Source organism: Pan paniscus, chromosome 17 (assembly GCF_029289425.2).
Source record: "Pan paniscus chromosome 17, NHGRI_mPanPan1-v2.0_pri, whole genome shotgun sequence".
Taxonomy (NCBI): Eukaryota; Metazoa; Chordata; class Mammalia; order Primates; family Hominidae; genus Pan; species Pan paniscus.
This window is the reverse complement of record NC_073266.2, coordinates 27,467,052-27,485,912: the sequence shown is the minus strand read 5'-3', so window position 1 is coordinate 27,485,912 and position 18,861 is coordinate 27,467,052. Positions and strand designations below refer to the sequence as shown.

At 37.4% G+C, this 18,861-nt stretch overlaps 1 protein-coding gene across 4 annotated transcripts in view; it reads right to left on the bottom strand.

Annotated features, from left to right (window-relative positions):
* PIEZO2 (piezo type mechanosensitive ion channel component 2) overlaps nucleotides 1-18,861 on the bottom strand; it is a 478,719-nt gene that overhangs the window by 297,802 nt on the left and 162,056 nt on the right. For all 4 annotated transcript variants that reach the window (XM_034943968.3, XM_034943967.3, XM_008959670.5 and 1 more), the window contains exon 3: nucleotides 12,018-12,143. In XM_034943968.3, coding sequence (XP_034799859.2) covers nucleotides 12,018-12,143 — 126 coding nt within the window. The remainder of the gene's footprint in view (nucleotides 1-12,017; nucleotides 12,144-18,861) is intronic.

Here is an 18,861-nt window from a genome sequence, read left to right as displayed (position 1 = left end):
ACTTTTAGCTCTTTAAGGAATCTCCACATTGTTTTCCACAGTGGTTGTACTAGTCTACATTCCCATCAACAGTGTAAAATTGTTTCTTTTCTACCACATCCATGCCAACATCTATTTTTTTTTATTATGGCCATTGTTGTAGGAGTGAAGTGGTATCGCATTGTGGTTTTGATTTGCATTTCACTGATAATTAGCCATGTTGAGCGTTTTTTCATATGTTTGTTGGCCATTTGTATATCTTCTTTTGAGAACTGTCTATTCATGTCCTTAGCCCACTTTTAAAATGAGATTCTTTGCTTCCTTACTGATTTGTCTGAGTTCCTTATATTAGTCTGGATATTAGTCTTTTGTCAGATGTGTAGATTGTGGAGATTTTCTCCCACTCTGTGGGTTGTCTGTCTACTCTGCTGCTGCTGCTGCTGATGATGATTATGATTATGATTATTATTATTACTACTTTGCTGTACAGAAGCTTTTTAGTTTAATTAAGTCCCATCTATTTATCTTCGTTTTTGTTGCATTTGCTTTTGGGTTCTTGGTCATGAAGTCTTTGCCAATGGCTAGAAGGGTTTTTCCAATGTTATCTTCTAGAATTTTTATGGCTTCAGGTCTTAGATTTAAGTCTTTGATCCATTTTGAGTTGATTTTTGTATAAGGTAAGAGATGAGAATCCAGTTTCATTCTTCTACCTGTGGCTTGCCAATTATCCCAGCACCATTTGTCAAACAGGGTGTCCTTTCCTCACTTTATGTTCTTGTTTGCTTTATCAAAGATCAGTTAGCTGTTAAGCTTTTGGCTTTATTTCTGGGTTCTCTAGTCTATTCCATTAGTCTATGTGCCTATTTTAATACCAGTACCATGCTGTTTTGATGACTATGGTCTTATAGTATAGTTTGAAGTCAGGTAATGTGATGCCTCCAGATTTGTTCTTTTTGGTTAGTCTTGCTTTCGCTATGTGGACACTTTTTTGGTTCCATATGAATTTTAGGAATGTTTTCTAGTTGTGTGAAGAATGATGGTGGTATGTTGATGGGAAGTGCCAGACTTCAGCAATCAAATCTTACTCTCCAGTGTTACTTCTTAACAATAGTTTGGGGTTCTTCAAGAGTTATGTCCATTTATAAAATAAGAGATTATATACTAAATAAAAGTGCAAGGTAAAGAAAAAATATTTAAAACAGTAATTATCAATAATGTGATACACATTTGCAAAGAAAATACTTTTTTCAAAAAATAAATGGTAAATCAATATGCAAAACAGTTGTTTATAATGCATTATAATACTTTTACATTAATGTTTGATATAATATTAATGTTTTTGATGCTCATATTCTGCAACATGAATCACCATGAAATGTTTAAATGTCTCTCAAGTAAATGTAAGGCATAAATTATATTAGCAACTGCTTTGCCAAGCTTCTAGATGCCTAAATTATATTCTCAATATTCAAAATCAAGAAGAATTGTCTAAATCCAAACTCCTGATTATAGGAAAAAATGGTTTTTATTTATAAATCCACCTACCTAAGCCCTAAAATATACATCAATTTTGTAAGTCTGAAAAATAACTAAGCTTATGTCATACAACTAATATTTTCTAGAATGTCATTACTATGCTTAGCCCAATTCTGCTGCTTTCAAATGCCTTTGAAATGTCCTTCCATATTCCATAAATTTGTAAACATACAGTTATAGCTTTACATTGTTCGTCTATAATTTTGAGGTTGAGTTTACTTCCATACCACACGGACTTGCGTTAGTGCTTTTATTGTAAATAATTTACACTAGAAATGCTGCATCATGAAGCTGAGGTTAGAGAATTTGTTATTTAAGCAAACCAAATCAATCCCAAATCATTTTAAACTTCCTGCTCTGTGATTTGTCTTACAGCAAGGACTGGTCGGCGCGGTGGGGAGCAGACGGGCGTGAGGATCATGACTCCCTGTTACTCATCTAGGGGCTCTTCTGCCCTCACTTCTTATTGAGACCTCTTTGTTAAAGCACAGTCCCACGCCTCCTTTTCTTCTCTTTCCTTCCTTGCCACTTCTAACTCTAGCTTTCTCATTTATGGTTTTCTGTCTTAATTTTCCCAAATCCAAATGGAAATCCAAATTTTTTTTTGCGAAGGAAATAAATACCAAGTAACTTAATTGATAAATAGTTTCTAAAGAGAAATAAAATACGTCATTCTAATATTTCTTCATGAATTAAAAAGATGAGAAATGGGAACAACTATCTGAGCAGGATTTGGGGTATGCACCTGTAGGAGAGGAGTGAGGGGACAGAGCTCCTGGCCAAGAGAGGGCATGGGTGCACTTAGCCGCTCTCCTCAATTGTTTACTGGCAGGTCCAGCAGGTGAGGACACCACCGAGAATCGGTCACAAAACAAAGCAAGAGAGTCATCAAATTTTGTCTTTGCCATACCTTTATTTCTCCTTTTTTTGGCTGCTATTAATTCATTTATTCATTCTTCAATTGTTGGGCAGTATGCTATACATCAGCCACTGTGGTCGGTGCTCAGGTTACAAAAATAAATGAAACATGAGAGGTTCTACCCTTAATTTGATCATATTCTAATGGGAGAACATATAAAATCAGTGATTATCACTCAACATTAAAAGTTTAATGACTGATACTCTGGGTATTTGGGAGCCCAAAGACATCTGACCCCATCTACCTGGGGGTATTAACTCGGGTTATCTGGAGGAAGTGGCCAGTATTGAAGAATGGACCTGGCAGAGGACTGGCAGCGTGTGTAAGGACATTCTTCCAGGGGAATAACATGGGCAAAGGCATGGCCAGGCAATAGAAAGCTTATTGGAATTGGCAACGGGAAGGAGGAGATGAGAACCATGGGGTAGGGAGAAGTACAGAAATACAGCTTTCCTGCAGCTCTTCGCCCGTCTAGATGAGCCCATTGCCCTGCATGCACACGGGTGCCCAGGGCCCCGGCACCCTCCATGGGTGACCCTGGATGCTATCACTACATTTCTTCCTTTTTTTCACAACTTAACTCTTCTGTTTTTGCTAAGTCTCTTTATCTGCAAATGAGTAAAATATCAAGGACCTAGCAGGACTATAATGCAGAATCAAGACATTATAAATATGCGTGGAACATAGTGGGAAATTATTCATGGAAGATGTTATCTACTGATTTAGAGCAAAACTTAGAACCAAAAAGATGTTTCTCTCACACACACACACACACACACACACACACACAGCTGGGTGTGAGATATGGTGAGTCAGGAGAAAGAGGAAGGAACGGAAGGCTTGTTAGAGTGCTTGATCCGTGCCAGGAACTCTAGAAATTTTGCCCTATTACGGGATGAGATAAAGGTGATATAAGGTAGGGAAGGAGGCTCTGTGTATGGGCAGAATCAAAATCCCAAATCAAAGATGGGAGCATATCTGCTTTTAGAGAAACATAAATAGGGTTTCACAAGAAACAGATCTATGTTTCAGGTCAGAAAAGCTCTACATTAATCCACAATATGGCAATTTCCACCGATGGGAAGGACAGTTACCAGAACAAGGAAAGTCACTGCCCCTTGATGCTTGGCATTAATCAGGCCCTGGAGACTCCCCATGACCAGACACTGATGCTATCTCACCACTCAGCCATGGAACATTGACCAACAAGCTTGGCAAATAGCAGAGGATAAAGGACTCAAGAGGCATCTGCGAAAATACTGATGTGGCATCAAAGCCATCTTCAAAATTTTGAAAGACTGCTGTGTAGAGAATGGATTAGGCTACCTATGTGTAATTCTGGCAACAGCCTCAGGATCTAGAATCTCAGGGCGACACACACTTCAGGGAAGTAAATTTCTGAACACCAAGAGTCATCCAGTACATTCTTGTTATTTACTGTTTTATTTATATCTTTAGGAAAAACATCTCCAATTTCCTCAGGCTTTAAAAATACAGATAAAAACCATCTTAGACCAGGAGACCTTGGTTATTAACAAGTTGACACAAGGCTATGACAGGACCCACTTGGAGGAGGTGGTAGGGACGGTGGGTTCAAGGAGGCTGGGAAAACATATCCCCAGTGATGAATGCACACCCAGCTCCTCAGCCATGCAGTCCCGACTGTCCCCATGACGCACTCGTAGGGGTGAAGATATTCCTAAAGGCCAATATCATTTACCAAGTCAAGCATATACAGTCACTTCCGGCCATTCATACTTTAACCAGAGTTAGTATATTAGATTAACTATCCTCTCACCCAGCACAGCCTCCAAAATTTATGTATCCTAATCATATCTATTCCTCAAAATCTAATTAACCAAAGTTCAATTCTGCATAAAATTTTCCCCAACACATGTATGAAGGTGCAGGGTGTACTGGAAAGAGTACAGACTGTGTAGTCCAGGAGACCTAAATTTAATTCTGGCTCTGTTACTCACTAATGAGCAGCTTAAGGCAAGGCACTTTTTGCCTCTGGGACTCACTTTCCCTACCAGTAATACGTGAAAGCCAACACTTTTAAGAGATATGGTAAGAATTAGATAACAATGGCAGCCGGGTGCGGTGGCTCACACCTGTGATCCCAGCACTTTGGGAGGCCGAGGGGGGTAGATCACTTGAGGTCAAGAGTTTGAGATCAGCCTGGCCAACATGGTGAAACCCCATCTCTACTAAAAATACACCCAGCCTGGGTGACAGAGCGAGACTCCATCTCAAAAAAAAAAAAGAGAGAGAGAGAGATAATAACAGCAGAGTGTTAGTTTAGTTTACACGAAAATGTTAGTTCATTTTCCTCCTAACTCTTCCATCATGTTCCTCTTTCTTCTAAAGTTCTACAATGTAGGAAAGGTAATAAATAGTGAATAATACATTTATTATCTATTCCTCTGAGCTGCAGTTCATGGGAGCAGATGACAAGCTTTCAGGTAGGTGCCAGAATGAGAAGAGGGCCACAAAATATTCAGAAGGCCAGGCCAGGCCCAAGGCTGCAGCTGTGGGGCAGGTGGAGTGACAGACTGCGGTGGAGAGGTTGCTGAGAAGGTGAAAAATTCTGGAAGGAAAACTCAGGGTCACTAAAGACACACATCACTGATGCTGCCTTCCACCCAGTGCCATTTAGCCCATTTATTTGGGATTCTAACCACATGGAGTAGAGTAGGTACAAACCCCAATATAACAGCATTGGCAAGAAACTGAAAAAGACTATCATAGAGAATGATTTGGTACCATGCAAGTTCTGTAATTTCCAAATTTCATCCATGTGACTGTGCGTAATTTGGAGACAGGATTTGGTTTGGAATTACCTCTATTACCTTAGGACTTCTCTAATAACAGCAACAACAAGAACAACAGCTTGTACTATTTGACCACTTACAATGGGTCAAGCACAGTCCCAAGGGCATGGCCTATATTAACTCGAACCTCACAACAACCTATGAGATGATAGCTGTTATCTTCATTTGACAGTTGAGGAAACTGAGGCACACTGGGACTCACTTTCCCCACCAGTAATACGATACGCAACTAGCTCACAGTCACCCAAGATCCTAAATTTTCTCATATATTAAATAGCATAAAAATTGTCATGAAAAATATTTGTCAGGATAAAATGAGATATTCTATTTGAAAACTGCTGCATAAAGTGAGCATCCATATCTATTACTAAAGGTGAATCAAAATATCAACACGGCATTGGCCTAAGCGTTGTTCATACGGGTGGGTGTCATGCAGTGCTACCACTCAGCTCACCTTCGTGCCTGTGTCTAGCTTTTGGCAGTAAAAACAATGTGTATTCATTACTTCAAGAGCGTCGACTCCATCAGATATTGGGCTACAAAAGTTCTCTTTCAGCAATGCTTCCATCCAGAGTCTACTGATCATAAATGTGTCTTTGCCCACTATGGAGACAGCAGGCTCCATCTAGGTCGGCATGTGTCTCCATGAGGCAGTGCCTCAATTACCAGGGGTGGAAGGAAATAGCACTTAAGGCAAAGTTCTCCTATACGTGATCAGAAGGTATATATATGATCCACATACTTTTCAGATAAATTAGACAATGGCTTCCTAATCTTTCGATGCACAGGTGGCCAGAAGTAAAGTTATAGCTTGGACCAGTTTTTTAAGTTGTTGTATTGAGCGGCAACATCTGCTTTCAGGAAGCTGGCCCGAGGAGAGAAGAAGGCTGTGTGTTGTGCCTGAATGAGTTAGGGAATGGAAAGAGAAGGGGATGGGGCAAGGTGAGGAACCCAAGCCTCCTCACTGATCAGCTATCAGAAGAAAGCAGACAGCCAAGAGTGGTTTCAAAAAATGACTCAGAACATGCAGGGTGTGAGTTTGCTTTTATATATTTTGTCTCCCATTTCGTACTTATTAGCTCTTTTCTCCAGGGTACTGTCTCAAATATGAAAAATTAACATCAAGAATTTCATTTGTATGAGAATGGAATTATTTGTATGAGGATGGATCCACCAGGTGATTCTGCAGATCTAGGGTCCATCTCCAATTAGCACAACTAACGAAGCATGGGGTGAAGTTTACAGCTTTGTGTGCCAAGGGATGTGTCAGCACTTGTACTGGCAAGCAGAGTATACACAGCAGTGGCTCACTCTGTAGTCCTCCCCACAGTCGTCGGGATGGGAGGATAAACTGCCAGGCTGGGTCTGTCCCTCAGTCTTCTTGTCGTAGGCTGACGCTTGATACCTTGATTCTTGGCACTGGGAGCCTTGTGTGTTTCAAGGATAGAAGCACGTCAGGAAAAAACATTACTGAGGCCCATCCTAATTTCTTGGTTGGTGGGCTTCTGGACCAAGTTTCATGTGCTTGTAAAAAGAGAAAAGATGAAACTCTAGATGCCCCTCCTCCCACAGGGGGAAAGAGCAATGCATCTGACGGGGCTAACCTTTGGGGGAAGCTGAATCCAACCAGGAATGCTGCCATTGAAGGAAGCAAAGAAAATATTCAGTTAATTATAAGGACAAATATCCAAGCAAGGGAAAATCATGGACTAAGTATCAGAAATGCTAATTTTAGCCCTTTGAAAATAGACTTATCCAAAGTCCTAGGAGCCACAGTGGAGGAAACAATCTTACACACACGATGAATAAAGAGCTCCATAAAGATGGGGGAAGAATGGAAAGCCAGACAGATCCGTGCTCAGACTCCAGCTGAGACATGCAATGGTTTCATGCAACTCATTTGCCCTCTAGAGCCCGTTTCTTCATTGCAATCCCTACCTCAGCACTAGCTGCAGGTTGGGCACTGCGTTTATACAGAAAAAGGGCACCCTCTTGGAGAAAAGAGACTACACAAAGGCATAGCCCTCCGTGGCATGGCTTGGCCAGGAGACCAGCCTCTTGATGTAAATCAGAGGATTTCGCTGCTTCCCGCTGGATGGAGTCTGACGAAGGAATCTCCTGCTCAGCTCCTCCTCAGGCTGGGGCCTGCACACAGAGCACAGGGGTCCAGCTGCACAGCCCTGTCCACCCTGAGGACTTGTTTAGAGAATGAATAGGACAATGCTTGGATACAGAGAGTGCCTAACTTAAAGAACAGCAAAGCCCACCTGGAACAAGAAAGGAAGGAGTCATTAATTGAAAAAGGAATAGAATAATCCCTAGGGTCTCATGGTTCATAGATGCTCTATAAACAGGAGATATTATCATCACAAATTTTCCCTATATAGTTTCTAACTCAAAAGTTTCTTTCAATGAATAGCATGCTTTAAGCACAGCACAAGAATCCAGACTGGCCTTCAAATTTCACTAACATCGCCACACATCTAACACGGAGTCAAACAAACTACGTCTATGTAATCTGTAATGACATAATTGAAACCGGGTTTACATTTATTTAAGTAGCATAGTTTTGTTGGAATGAAAATATTTTAGTAAGCGGCACAACATATGTTTGAGCAAAATTTACAGAGGTGTCCCCTGCCCCCATGGACTCCTCACTTACCTATAAGAACACTGTTTTGGAAATGAGGGGGAAAAAAAGGCAGAAGGGAGTGGTGTTAAGTTTCAGTTCTGCACAACGGCACCTTTAACAGACCTGCCAACTAGTCAAAATCTAAATAGGGTGGTTTGAAAAAATCTTTATTACTGCCAGTTAATATTCACAGGACTCTGGAGGAACAAGAACTTTCAATGACTCAATATTTATAAATGCTACTGTTGTCCCACCAAAACTTATGTCAGATTCCTAAGAGATGCCGGGACCTTTTGCGATAATGAGGGTGAGGGTATGCGTTTTAAATGGGGGGAAGTTGTTAGGAAAACAAAATTTAACACTTATAAATGAGCGCTTGGTGGTCTTGAATTTGAATACTACTTGAGTATGATCGGGTAACCTGACTTGTCTGGGTTTTAATTTTAATTTACCAATGTCTTGAACATACAAAAAACATTGAAAATGTACAACACTGATGACCAAGACAGGTTTTGTCTTTTTATTTGAACTTTTGCTATGTTATCTATGCAGATGCCAAAAAAGGATAAACTTCAAATTTAATTTAGGATATCGAAATAACTGAGCTGTGTTTACATCTCTGATGGTATAATCATAACTCTAAATGCTTGAGAAACAATAACATTAGTGAAGTGAAGTCAACTCTAAATTAAAAGTCAGTGTTTCCATTACCCACACTAACAGTATTTTCAGTTTATATAACTTGATCATTAAAAAGTGCTCTGGGCTGAAAACCTGGTCTGTGTCAATCTTGGACTAAATTAGTTTGCAAAGCTCTGAAGTTTGTTTGTTCTTCTCTTTTATCCTTTTTCAAGAATGTATTAATTTTAAATGCTACACATAAAACTAAACCAAAAAAATCTACAACACCTGATGAGCCAATGTGATTACAGGCATCACTAGTTTTTCAGAAGAAATTTATGATTTCTATAAACCCACCTTCAAGTTTCCTATGGCTGGAAGTAAAACACTCAAGTTTTTCTTTTTTCACTCAATCTTTCACATATCCCTTCTCTATTGGTTACTTCATCAAAAATACTGGAACTTGAAATTGGAACTATAACCTTTTGCAGAAATAAACTTCAAATTGGAATTTAACTTTATGGGAATAAAGTTTACTGTTATGACTTCTATTAAATTGACTCATAACAGAGTAGAGCTTTCATCTGGGGATAGCAAAAAAAAGGAAAGGGAAGATGTTATGTTAGATGCTGACATGTTCAAACTGTATTGCAGTATAGGATGACTGCAGAGGACATTTGTGTATGAATAAAAACTGTCTTTGACAGAGACATGGAAATATCAAAGCCCATATATTTAGGAGTGAGGTTAGGAGAGGCAGACCTAGCTCCTTAATATTGGTTGGGCAAGGAAGGCCTGGAAAGAGGCAGGTCAAGAGGCCAGCTGTGACTACACTTGAGATGGCTACCTCCCTTCACCATCACCTCCCTTCACCACTCCCTTCTTCATGGTACTAGTAGAGGTCCCACCTGAAGTGTCCAGGTATTGTGACTTTTTGCCTGGGAAGAAGGAGCCAAAGCAAGAACAAATGTGTGTGTGTGTGTGTGTGTGTGTGTGTGTGTGTATGTAAGCTTGCCTGTCTGTCTATACTCTGTGGAGGAGAACACAGAGTAACTACAGTTATAAATGCAGAGAAAAGAATGTTGCTTTAGGATTTCATATCATATTTTTATTTTGACATTTGTAGAATTATGGAAAATCATCAATTTGAACTAGAAACACTTAGACTCTTGTGAGTCAGAAGAGATCATAAATTTCACTTCCACCCTCCAGCCACCTTCCTATATTACTCAGCAACCTAAATTTTTTTGCAGACATGAATAAGTTACATATATATATATATATAAACTCAAAATTTAAAAATCTGATAAGTTGTGATGCATCCTATAAGGAAATATTTCTAATGATGAAGAACTCATCATTTTTGAAAAAGCCTTTTATCTGGATAACACCTTTAGTTATAAGATTCTTCCTTATGGTCCTGAGAGTGCCTTATTAAGAAATATCCAAAGGATTTTTGGTTAATAAGCACTGTATCATATAAGATAATACTACTACTAACATTATTGTTGCTAACATTTCTATTAAGTCCAAAAAGATGTGAACCTGGTGAAATATAATAAATGCTCTTTATCAAGATAACATAACCAAAGTACCCTTATTTAAACACTGTGCTTCATCAAGATTTTAATAATGGGATAACATGTGGTTTTTAATCAAACATTAAAACCGCATTTTAACAATTGAATATTATACAGCCAAGAAAAGGGTTAAAGTATTGATACATGCTACAACATTGAACAAATCTTGGAAACTTTATGCTAAATTAAGGAAGTCATATACAAAAGTCATAGATTGTATAATTGCATATAGACAAAATGTCCAGAATAGACAAATCTAATAAAGACAGAAAGTAGGTTAGTGGTTGCCTAGAGATGGCTGGGAAGGGAATGAGAAATAATTATTCATGGGCATGGAGTTTCCTTTGGGGGTGATGATAGTGATTTGGAATTAGACAGTGGTGATAGCTGCACAACCTTTGAATATACTAAAAACTGCTGAACTGTGGCCAGGTGTGGTGGCTTACGCCTGTAATTCCAGCACTTTGGGAGGCCGAGGCAGGCGGATCACGAGGTCAGGAGATCAAGACCATACTGGCTAACACGGTGAAACACTGTCTCTACTAAAAAATACAAAAAATAAAATAAAATAAATAGCTGGGCGTGGTGGCAGGCACCTGTAGTCCCAGCTACTCAGGAGGCTGAGGCAGGAGAATGGCGTGAACCTGGGAGGCAGAGCTTGCAGTGAGCTGAGATTGTGCCACTGCACTCCAGCCTGGGTGACAGAGTGAGACTCCATCTCAAAAAAAAACAAAAACAAAAACAACAAAAAAACTGCTGAACTGTATATTTTAAATGGGTGAATTTTATGGTGTGTGAATTATATTTCAGTTTTTAGAAAACAACATACCTTAAAAGTAGATCTTAAAAAATCGTCTTGATAGGCATTGTTATCAAAGGAACTCTGAAATCAATAAAATGGCTGGATTGAACACTAACTTTAGCTCTCTATCTAACAGTTATGCAGTGAGGGATAATAGTTTATGTATATAAATTTTACTAAAGGATTCCTCACTGTATTTAAATTAATACTGTTTGATCCACGAAGAATTTTGATTTCCTTTTTACTTTACAGGGAAAAGCAGGTTTGCTTCTACTTGTGCTTCTGAAAGACCAGGAAATTCAAACCCAGAAATGGGTTCCTCAAAGAAAAACTGACAAGTTAAAACTGTTATTACAGTCTATTTCAAATATCTCAGGGTTTCTTTAGTTTAACTGAAAACATATGAATTGCTTTCACCTACTTGACTGCTTCTGTTTTTTCAAGTAACAATCACACATCCTACAAAAACTGAAGCATGATTTATTCAATGACAGGTAAATTTTCAAATGATAATACTATCTAGATAAAACATGTATACTGACTCTTTCAGATCATAACTTCAAAATATAAGGGGCTTAAGAGATACTGTTTCCCTATAAATTCTAATAAAAAACCTTCCAATTCAAAAAAGAAACTACATGTGTCATTACATTTTTCCCATAAAAACATGAGAAATCTTAACATTGTTCTTTGTAATAGGATTAATGTCATTGTCATGTAATTTCGTATAATATTATTCAACTTTTATGTTGTATTCATCATGTTAGAAATTGTACCTTTTTTTTTTTTTACTCGCTGTAATGAAAGCTCCAAGGGCTGTCTGTAACTCTTGAATTTTAGGTTAAGCTCAATGAAAATGTCTTACATGCAGATAGGAGGTGATCTCCAATACATGTTGAAGAGTCATTAATAAACTTAATCTCATGATCCAATCTTCCATGGCAAAGCTTCTTTATATATATTTACACTGCATCGCCAAAGACCAAAAATTTCCATGAATTTTATAATTTAATTATTGCATAGATTTCTATGTGTGCGATGACACACAGCTTTATTATGCATGTATATAAAAGAAATAAAAGAAAACAATAAAAGAAAACACCATAATACTCACAGTTGTAGCCAGGTGCAATACGATGTTGAGCTTCAAGGCTCACCAACGTGATGTGGAAAATGATGTGCAGCAACAGGAAGGAAAGACTGATGAAGCACAGAGACTTTAATAACCGTCCCGTATGTCCTAAGGGATAAAAAGTGCAGAGATTGTGAGAGAGCTTAAGATGAAACACACTGGTGCTGTCTCTTGTACATATTTCTGTATAACCTATTAGATAGACCGACTCAAAAGTATATGGAATGTAATAATTATCATCTTAATTATTAGTCTATAGCTAAATGGTATCTTATTCCCTTTGTAACATCAAATATTTGGGTTTATATTTATTAAAAATTCACTGTAAAAGAAGGATAATTTCCTATTTATCATATGACACATTACAGTGGAACTACAAAAAGGTCCTGGCCCAAAAAATTTTACAAGGAAGTGCTGCCAACTTTGAAGGGACAGATAACTCCTGTCTTAGAAAAATAATTCTAGGAAGTAGAAAAGGAAGAAAAGTTATCTAAAACATTTTATGAAGTCACAATAACTTTAATTTCAAAATCAAATAAGGCTAGAAAAGAAAATTATAACCCCATGTTACTCATAACATAGATATGAATTATTTTTTTTAAATGTGTTAACCAACTGAAATAGCATAGAAAAAATATAATACATAGGTTAAGGTTTATTATAGAAAAACCCTAAAAGTGTAGTTAACATTAACAAATCAATAAGTATAATTCACGCACTAGTGGGTTGCTATCATGGTTTTCTCAATTGGCACCAAAGAAATGTTTCATAAAGTTCAAAACCTAGTTATAATTTTTAAAAACATAAAAAAATAGGAATGGAAGGAAACATCCTTAAAGGATTTATAATAAAGCAAACATCCTGTTTATAGTGGAATTTTAGACTTAGTCCCACCAGTATCAGAGAATGATCAAGGCCACTTGATATGAATGCCACTAATTAACATATCACTGGATGTACTGGTCAATGCCATAAGATAAGAGATACAATGAAGATTGTTAACTAGAATTATTTGCAGATAATATGATCAAATGGAATTATTTTCAGATTATATATCATCATCAATAGAGAATGCCAAACTAACTCCATGACCAACTACCAGAATATAAGAATTTAGAAAATGATTCAGATACAAAATCATCTTACAAAAATGAACATACCTCTTCATTAACAATAATCAAAAAGAAATAAGATGCAATTTTATTAGCAAAAAAATTGAAAAGGTTTTGTCAATGTGTCAATTTGGCTAGGCTGTAAATCACAGTTATTTAATCAAATACAAATCTAGGCACTGCTGTGAGTTTACAGATGTCATGAAAGTCCATAATCAAAGAGGTTAACTAAGGGAGACTATCCTCCATAACCTGGGAAGGCATGATTCAATCCACTAGAAGGCCAGAAAACTAGTCGGAGGTGTGTGTGTAAGTGAGAGAGAAGAAACTGTCACTTGTGGAGAGTAACTTTACCCTGTGCCCATGATGTTCTCTTCCTGACAGCCTGCACTACTGACTGTGAACTTCCTTAGCCAGCTTATATATCAATTGTGTAAGCCAATTCCTTGTAATAAATCATAGAGAAACATTAATCGTATATATATGTGTATATATTATATATTAATAAAACACCTGTGGATACTGCTACACTTGTTGGACCTTGACTGATAATTTTTTTTAAAGTGTTATGTCATAGTTTCATTGACAGTTTTTTGTTCTTTCAAAGTGACATATAAAATAATGGCATCTTATGTAACATAATAGATATGAAATCCATAAAATATTAGCAAAATAGATCCATTAATATATGAAAAAGATAATATATTGTATCTAAGTTGGGTTTAATCCCAAAAATGCAAGATTGTTTTCACTTAAGAAATCAATTAATGTAATTCACCGTATTAGCAGATTAAAAGAGAAATAGCATTTGATCTTCTACCCAAGCGAAGAAAAAGGCTCTGAAGAAAATTCACCATCCAGGCATGATAATACTCATGGCTGACTAAGAATAGAAGAGAATCTCTTTAACCTAGTGTGATGGTTAATACTGAGTGTCAACTTGATTGGATTGAAGGATTCAAAATATTGTTCCTGAGCGTGTCTGTGAGAGTGTTGCCAAAGGAGATTAACATTCGAGTCAGTGACTGGGAGAGGCAGACCAACCATCAATCTGGGTGGGCACCAGTTAATCAGCTGCCAACGCGGCTAGGATAAAAGCAGGCAGAGGAATGTGGAAGGACTAGACTGGCTAAGTCTTCTGGCCTCCATCTTTCTCCCGTGCTGGATGCTTCCTGCCCTTGAACATTAGTCTCCAAGTTCTGCAGCTTTTGGACTCCTGGACCCACACCAGTGGTTTGCCAGGGGCACTTGTGCCTTCAGCCACAGACTGAAGGCTGCACTGTCAGCTTCCCTACTTTTGAGGGTTTGAGACTCGGACTTCCTTCCTCCAAGCCCACAATCCAAATACCTCCCATCAGGCCCCACCTTTAGCATTGGGGATCAAATTTCAACATGAGACCTGATGAGATGTCAAACATCCAAACTGCATCAGTAGGTATATTTGTCTTGTTCTTGATTTCAAAGAGAAAGCTTTCAAGAGTTCTATTATGCAAAATTTTGCAGAAGCTTTTCGCTTATTTGTTTGTAAATATCCATTATTAGTTGTATTCGGGTTCTCTAGAGGGACAGGACTAATAAGATAGATGCATATACCAAAGGGAGTTTATTAAGGAGTATTGACTCACACAGTCACAGGGTGATAAAAGTATTTAAGAATTAACCTAAAAAAGAATGCTTAAGACCGTTCTTGATAAAATTGTAAAAAAAAATAGAAAAACAAATAATAGGTATAAATAAGTGAAGAGATCTGTTACATGCATGAATGAGGTGACTCAATATGATAAAAATGTCAATTTCCCCAAAATTTAGTCTAAAAATTCAGTACAGTTTAAAATAAAATGCCAGTAGAAACTTTTACACCTTTGACAAGTATATTTCAAAATATGTAAGAAAAGAATGCTTTGAAGATTTCAACAAACATTTTAAAAATACATTTGGAGAAATAAGACTGAATTGCCGTGTAAATTTTGAAATTTTGAAGAATACGATCGAAAGTGGGTGAGGTTGGTGTATCATAGCAGATATTAAAATATGTTATAAAACCATATGTTTATTTATTTATTTTTTTGAGACAGGGTCTCACTCTGTCACCCAGGCTGGAGTGAAGTGGCATGATGTCGGCTTACTGCAACTTCCACCTCCCAGGTTCAAGTGATTCTTGTGCCTCAGCCTTCTGAGTAGCTGGCATTACAGGCGTGCACTACCAAACCTGACTAATTTTTGTATTTTTAGTAGAGATGGGGTTTTGCCATGTGGGCCAGTTTGGTCTCAAACTCCTGACCTCAAGTGATCCGCCTGCCCCAGCCTCCCAAAGTGCTGGGATTACAGGAATGAGCCACCGTGCCTGGCCAAAACCATAAGTTTAAACAAACAGAAACTTATATTCCTTAGGGAGAGGAAAAGAAGTCAATTGGAATACCATATATTGCTCAGAAACATACCAGTTTATTTATATTAACTTGATAAATGTCAAAGCCATCTCTACAAATTGAGAGGAAAAAGGGCAGAAATGGTATCAGCAAGATGGCAGAATAGGAGGTTTTGGCTCTCATTTCCACAGAAACACCAATATTGGCAAGCACCCATGGACATGAATATTTTTGTGGGAGCCCCAGAATCTGGCTGAGTTTCCAGCCCTACTGTGGAACAAAAAACCCAAGAGTAAAAATATTAAAGAAGATAAGTAGTTTCACTTTACCCATGTCACCCCTCCCTCAAGGTGGCACAACTTGGTATCAACAGAGGCCTGATTGGCCTGCAATTTCTACTACTAGGGAAAGTGAGTGATGTGTGTGCCTAATTTTTGCGGTCTTGTGAAATGTTAGCTAGCTGGGAGGTCCTTTCTGTCTCACTTCACCCAGAGCACTGAAGGAATAAGCCTAGAAGCAGGGAGAAGAGAGTGCACAACAACTGGTGTCCAATTCTCTACAGCCAGTCACAGTCTCTACTAATCAGCTCATAGACTCCACCAAGAGACCCACCACTGAACCCCACAGGATGACTTGCCTGAGGACCCCCACAACCAACTGATGAACTTCCCCAGCACCCTGTGCCACCCTTTCCTATGGAAAGCACCTTGTACATCCCTGTGCATGGCCTGCACAAGCTCCTTCAGATAGCACACAGATCTCAACATGTACAAATATTAGCATCTGGCTTGACACTACTGGTGAGGGAGAAGGTATACAACGTTCAGTACTTCAGGGCATTGCCTTAGGGAATATAAATTGAATGCTATCAGTACCAGGCCTGGTTTTGTTGGATACAGAGAAGGCACACAATCCTAAGATTTCTTTCTTAATAAGGAATAAGAAGAATGGAGCAGGTGCATCCATAGAAAAGTTCTGAGAGACTCCCAGAATCTCTAACCTGGTTCACTGGTGAAGATCCTTCTGGCCCAAAGCCAGTCAGTAAATACTGGAGAAGGTGACTACTTCTTCAAATTTTAAGACATCTTTTTAAAAATTCAAGAGAATGAATAATCAAAAAAAAATTCAAAAATTCAAGAACATGAAGATTCAAGAAAATATGACATCACCAAAGGAACAAAATACAGCTCTAGTGGCTGACCCCAAAGAAATTAAGACTTACAAATTAGCTGACAAAGAATTCAAAATAGCCGTCTTAAAGCTCAGTGAGCTACAAGGGAGTATAGATAAACTACTAAATTAAATTTTTAAAAATATATTAATAAAATGAGACATTCAACCATAAGAAACCAAAAGAAAGAACCAAACAAAAATTATGGAGCTAAAGAATACAATGACTTAACTGAAAAATTTAATGGAGAGTTTCAACAGCAAACTTGATCAAGCAGAATAACATCAAAGAACTCAAAGACAGATTATTTGAAATTATCCAGTAGAGGAACAAGCACACAAAAAAAATAATAAAAAACGGTTTTTAAAATCCTATGGGACTTACAGGACACTATCAAGTGAACCCATATAAACACTGGTGTTTAAGAAGAAGTAGAGAAAAATAAAGGGGAAGAAAGCTTACTTAATGATATAATGACAGAAAACTTTCCAACCCTGTAGAGTGAAACAAACATACAGATCCAGGAAGCCCATAGGATTCTAAAGAGGTTGAGTAAAAAGAGGTCTTCATAGAAAAGCATTATGATCAAATCGTCAAATTCTAAAACAAAGAATTTTGAAAGCAGCAAGAGAAAAGCAACTTGTTACATACAAGGTTACCTTCAAAAGGCTATCAGTAGATTTCTCATCAGAACTCTTACAGACCAGGAGAGAGTGGGATAATATATTCAAAGTGCCAAAGAAAAAAATGTGCTAACCAAGAATACTATACCTGTCAAAGCTGTTCTCCAGAAATGAAGAACAAAGACTTTCCCAGAAAGGTAAAAGCTGGGAAATTTATAACCACTAGAACTGCCCTATAAGAAATGCAAAAGGGATTTCTTCAAAATGAAATTGAAAGACACTAATCAGCAACATGAAAATATATGAAGGTATAAAACTCACTGGTAGAGATAAGTTCATTTTCAAAATCAGAATACCGTAATGGTGATATGTAAATCATATTGAACTCTAATATAAAAGTTAAGATACAAAAGTATTAAAAATAACTATAGTTAAAATAATTTGCTAATAGATATAAATAGAAAAGATGTAAATTGTGACTCTAATAAGAAAAAGCACATGGGAGTGAACAGGTAATTTTTGTATGTGATTGAAATCAAGTTGTTATTAACTTAAAACAGATTGTTTTGTGTGATCCAATATTCCCAATACCATTTATTGAAGAGACTTCCCTTTCCCCATTGTGTATTCTTGGAGCCCTTGTCAAAAATTAGCTGACCATACATGTATGGGTTAATTTCTCAGGTCTGTATTCTATTCCATTGTTCTATTTGTCTGTTTTTTATGCCAGTAGCATGGTGTTTTAATTACTATAGCTTCTTAATACAATTTGAAATCAGGAAGTGTGATGCTTCCAGCTTTGTTCTTCCTGAAAAAGATTGTTTTAGCTATTTTGGGGTCTTTCATGGTTTGTTTTATATAAGACTCATGATAATCACAAAAGACAAACCTGTAGTAGATACACAAAAGATATAAAGGAATCAAAGCCTACCACTACAAAAATCATCAAATCACAAAATAAGACAGGAAGAGAGAAAGAAGGGAGCAAAGAAATTATAGAACAGTCAGTAAATAATTAACAAAATGTCAATAATAGGTCCTTACCTATCAATATTTACTTTAAATGTAAATGGGTTAACTGCTCCCATTAAAATATATAGGGTAGCCGAATGGATAAAAAAAAATCAGCTATACACTGCCTACAAGGAACACACTTTATGGACACACATAGGCTGAAAATGGGATGGAAAAAGATATTTCTGCAATGAAAAGACAACAGGATTGGGTATTCTTGTATCAGAAAAAATACACTTTAAGTCAAAAACTCACACAAAAGAAAACTTAGGAATACACAGCTTCACTGTTGAACTCTACCAAATATTTAAAGACGGACTAACAGCAATCCTTTTCAAACTCCTCCAAAAAGTTAAAGGGGAGGAAACACTTCCAAACTCATTCTATGAGTCCAGCATTGCCTTGATATCAATGACAGAAAAGAATTCTACTAGAAAAGAAAATTACAGGCCAATATCCCTGATGAACATAGGGGTAACAGTCCTCAACAATATACTAGCAAACTGAATTCAATGACACATTAAAAGGATTATATAC